Consider the following 4,030-nt stretch of genomic DNA (forward strand, 5'->3'; position numbering starts at 1 on the left):
CGCCCAGCGTCCTGCTCCGGCGCGCGCGCTCAGATTTCGCGTGCTTTTTTTGACTTAATGGGGTCCTAAGTCTTGCTGCTGTCAGGAACAGGTCCCGGAGCTGCTGATGACTCGATGGGTGCCCCAAACTTGCTCTATTTCTTTTTAGCTGGGTTCGGAGCTATAGGTGAGTGTGGAGGGGGTGGGGGTGGGGCGGTTGCTCAGCTCGCGATTGAGTGAGTGAGAGCCCTTTTTAGCTTGGAAATGTCTCGATTCCACGTACCTTCCACGCTGTGCCCTGTTGTGGGGTTCCTCCGTTCGTCTGGACTTGTTTTTATGTCCCCTTGAGGAGTTTTGTATGTTTCGGTCAGGAGAGGTTAAGAGCTGCTTCTTACTCTGCCGCCATCTTAACCCGGAACCTACAGTACCTCCTTTTTGATAGAGGTGACAGGAGAGAGAGCAAAGGCTGAGTGGAGAAGTCAGTGAAGTTCTAATAAGCTGAATTTTCATCTGAGCAGCAAGAAAGAAATCTGACATATTCCTCTCTGTTTATTTAGTTTAGGATAGAAAGCTAGTTAATTTGGAGAATTAGATTAGTCAGATAGAGTAGCTAGGTTAGCCTTGACTTGTCAAGGGAGAAGCAAGTCTCTTGCGGGACAGATTTGGGGTTGGTTTTAGTTAAGATAAATTTAGAATTAAGGAATTACATTTCCTGAGCCTTTCCAATTTCAATATCTCCAATTTCCTTTTCCTATCACTGTTCCTATAGAAGTAAATATAAATAAATAGGTTTTTATAGAAGATTTATCTCCAGTCAAGTCTCTTCAACTACTGGTCCACCCAACTCTCAACCACCAAACCCTGACAACTAAATCTGTTTTATAGTCTATAAGTAGGCTATTATATCTACAAACTATAACTGATCTAATCCCCAAAATAACACCAGGTACTATGAATCAGAAGAGAAAATGAATTGGAGTAAGCCCAAAGCAAGACTATGTCAGGGCAGATCCAGGACCATCACCCAGATCTCATTTGGAGCTCAGTGTGCCACAGACCTTAAAGGGTTGTATTGAAGGGCTCTCTGACTGACATCCAGCCTCTCCGTCCCTTCCGTTCTTGCAGCACTGGTTCCCCTATTGGCAGCCTGGCCCCTCTTGTGCCTCCCAAGTTATTAGCCAAATGGGAAGGCACAGAAGGGCCTGGAACCAGGGAGAGGAGTAAATAGGGACATGTTGGGTCAGTGACCAGGACTCAACAGTCCTGTTACTTGCACTAACTGGCTTATGGGTCCTCCAGCAAAACGGTTTCCACAAACCCTTTGCAAGAGCATTGCTATGTGTAATTAGGATGGGACTTCCTAGAATGAGCACTTGGCATGAGAAGGCAAGAGCTTTCTGGGAACATTCAGTGTTTCTGATCCACAGACCCCGTGCTGAAAGTGACCTTGGCTGTGTCCGACCTGTGCAGGTCCCTTCACTACTGGTCAGACCTCCTGGGAATGAAAGTTTATGAGAAGGATGAAGAGCAGCAAAGAGCTCTCCTGGGCTATGCCGACAACCAGGTAAGCAGATCCAAGCAGGCCTAGCATGCACAGGAGCACCCTTAGCCAGTGGGCTGGGAAGGGTCAGGCATGTCCTGAATTGGACACCCTTTGGTTTGTTTCAGTGCAAGCTGGAGTTACAGGGCATCAAGGGAGCAGTGGATCATGGGACAGCCTTTGGGAGGATTGCCTTTTCCTGCCCAAAGAAAGAGGTATGGTCTGCCTTACCTGCAGTTCACTTTTGTCCTTGTTGGCTCATAGTCTCCCCACCACCAGGAGATTGAGCTCTGCCCTGGAACCTTCCCAAGCTTGAGGAGACCAGCTTGGGCCTTGTCTGGCCCAGTTCCAGCCCTCTAAACACTATTCCATCTCCCTATCTCTCGTTCTAGCTTAGCAGGATGTCCTGGCTTGCTCTTACAAATAGTCTTTCTGTGGCTAGTTTTGACAGAAAGCATTGTGCCCTGCCCTGCCCCAAATCCTCATGTTCTCAGAGGGCTCACTGAGGCACCACTTCTTCACTTTCTCCAGCCATCCTGTGTGTGACCAAGATACTGAAAGCAAACAAAAGGAGCCAAGGTTCTTTCCCCAATGTTTGACATTTGTTTGCCCCAACTGGCATGACCCCAAGCTCACTGTGTTTCCCTTTAAGTTACCAGACATAGAGGCATTGATGAAAAAGGAGAGCCAGAAGATCCTGACCCCCCTCGTTAGTCTGGACACCCCCGGAAAAGCAACTGTACAAGTGGTCATTCTGGCTGACCCTGTAAGTAGGAGCAGGCACACTAAGAAGGCCCCAGACAGGGCCTAGTGGGGCTGAGCCAGGCCAAGGACCTCTTCTTGGCCAAAACCCTAACCTCTTGTTGACCTGTTTAGGATGGACATGAAATTTGCTTTGTGGGCGATGAAGCATTTCGAGAACTTTCCAAGATGGATCCAAGTGGGGACAAATTGTTGGATGACGTGAGTCTTGCTTATTTTCTGAATTAGTGTTGCTCACAGAGCAACCTCAGAGTATGCTAGGAGGGGGTGAATCACTTTAGGGCACTGTGGTTCTGACTTTGAAAGCCATGTCTTCAAGTTTTAAGGGCCAAAGATAGCCAGGTCTGTTGCTTAATTGAGGTGACTATGAGTTGCCAATGTGGGAGACTCTAGAAAGGGATTTTTTCCAGACTTTGTATTGCAAAAATATCAAGTAGTTTAACTTTTCTTTATCAAACCTTAAAGTCATTTTCTCTCACTGACCCCATGCCTGGAATGCTCTCCGTCCTCATCTGTGCCTTTGGCTTCTTTTCCCAGTTAAGATCCTGCTTTCTACAGAAACTTTTTCCAACCCCCCCTTAATTACAGTGCCTTCCTCTAGTGATGATTCCCATTTATCCTATCTGAATCTTGTACCTTTGTGGCTGTTTGCCCATGGCCCCAGCCCAATTTTTGCTTTGAGATCAATTTTTGCTCTGAGAGCATTTTTGCTTTGTATTCCCAGCACTTATGCATGCTTGGCAAGTAGTAGGTGCTTAATAAATCATAATTGGCTTGATTTAACTTAAGGGAGAAGAACATCAGGTTCAAGTCTCATGAGCATTTAGCATTTTTAGTACTTATTGATACCATTTGTTTTGATATCACCTCTTCAGGTAGCCCAATTCCTGAGAGAGCCATATCTCCTGACAAAGAAGGAAAAAAGTGGGGGGAATCAGTTCAGCACAACTAAGCATCAGCCTGATAGTAATCTTCCTCTCATCTCTGCAGATAATAGAGGGAAGGAGGGAGGCGCATCTTCTCCCCTGTCCTCTGGGACCTGCTGTGGTTAGTGACAGGTTTTAATCTGTTGTTCTTTCTGCTTACATTATGCTTCCTGGATCTGAGAGTTGGCAGAAGAGGGGCCACTCAGCACATCCAGTTAGGTGCCCCACTTCTCAGCTGGGGGATACTTCATTCAAGTCCAGTCTGATCTGGTTTATTTTCTCTGTTCTCACCACCGTCTTCTCTTTGCCTAGGCAATGGCAGCAGACAAAAGCGATGAGTGGTTTGCTAAACACAAAATACAGAAGGCTTCTGGATAATGGAAGAGCAAAGACTTGTGTTGTTCATCCCAAATCCCATCCAGCTCTGGAGTCTCAAGAGTATTTCAGAAGGCTCTTATGCCTTCTGGAAAGAGGAAACAGTCTTAGCGACATTTAAATTCCAAGTTGATTTTTTTTTAAAACCCTTATTTTCTGTCTTAGAATCAATATTGTGTATTGGTTCTAAGGCAGAAGAGCAGTAAGGGCTGGGCAATGGAGATTAGGTGACTTACCCAGGGTCACACAGCTGGGAAGTGTCTGAGGCCAGATTTGAACCTAGCACCTCCTGTCTTTAGGCCTGGCTCTCAATCCACTAAGCCACCCAGCTGTCCCCTAAATTCCAGATCTTTAAAATTGCCTCATTTCATACACCCAGCACCTTGGCCATAGATTCAGGCAGCCCCGATGGTCAATATTTATTACTGAATGGAAGAGGTTCTCTTAA

At 46.3% G+C, this 4,030-nt stretch overlaps 1 protein-coding gene across 4 annotated transcripts in view; it reads left to right on the forward strand.

Moving 5' to 3' along the window:
- GLOD4 (glyoxalase domain containing 4) overlaps positions 1-3,776 on the forward strand; it is a 21,405-nt gene extending 17,629 nt beyond the window's left edge. The window contains exons 5-9 of one of the 4 annotated variants that reach the window (XM_044672912.1): positions 1,407-1,543; positions 1,648-1,734; positions 2,172-2,285; positions 2,396-2,482; positions 3,520-3,776. In XM_044672912.1, coding sequence (XP_044528847.1) covers positions 1,407-1,543; positions 1,648-1,734; positions 2,172-2,285; positions 2,396-2,482; positions 3,520-3,585 — 491 coding nt within the window. In that variant the 3' untranslated portion in view covers positions 3,586-3,776. The remainder of the gene's footprint in view (positions 1-1,406; positions 1,544-1,647; positions 1,735-2,171; positions 2,286-2,395; positions 2,483-3,519) is intronic. The other 3 variants (XM_044672914.1, XM_044672915.1, XM_044672913.1) reach the window with 3 other exon arrangements.
- The last annotated feature ends 254 nt before the right edge of the window (positions 3,777-4,030 follow it).

This window comes from Gracilinanus agilis, chromosome 4, assembly GCF_016433145.1.
Source record: "Gracilinanus agilis isolate LMUSP501 chromosome 4, AgileGrace, whole genome shotgun sequence".
NCBI classification, from domain to species: Eukaryota; Metazoa; Chordata; class Mammalia; order Didelphimorphia; family Didelphidae; genus Gracilinanus; species Gracilinanus agilis.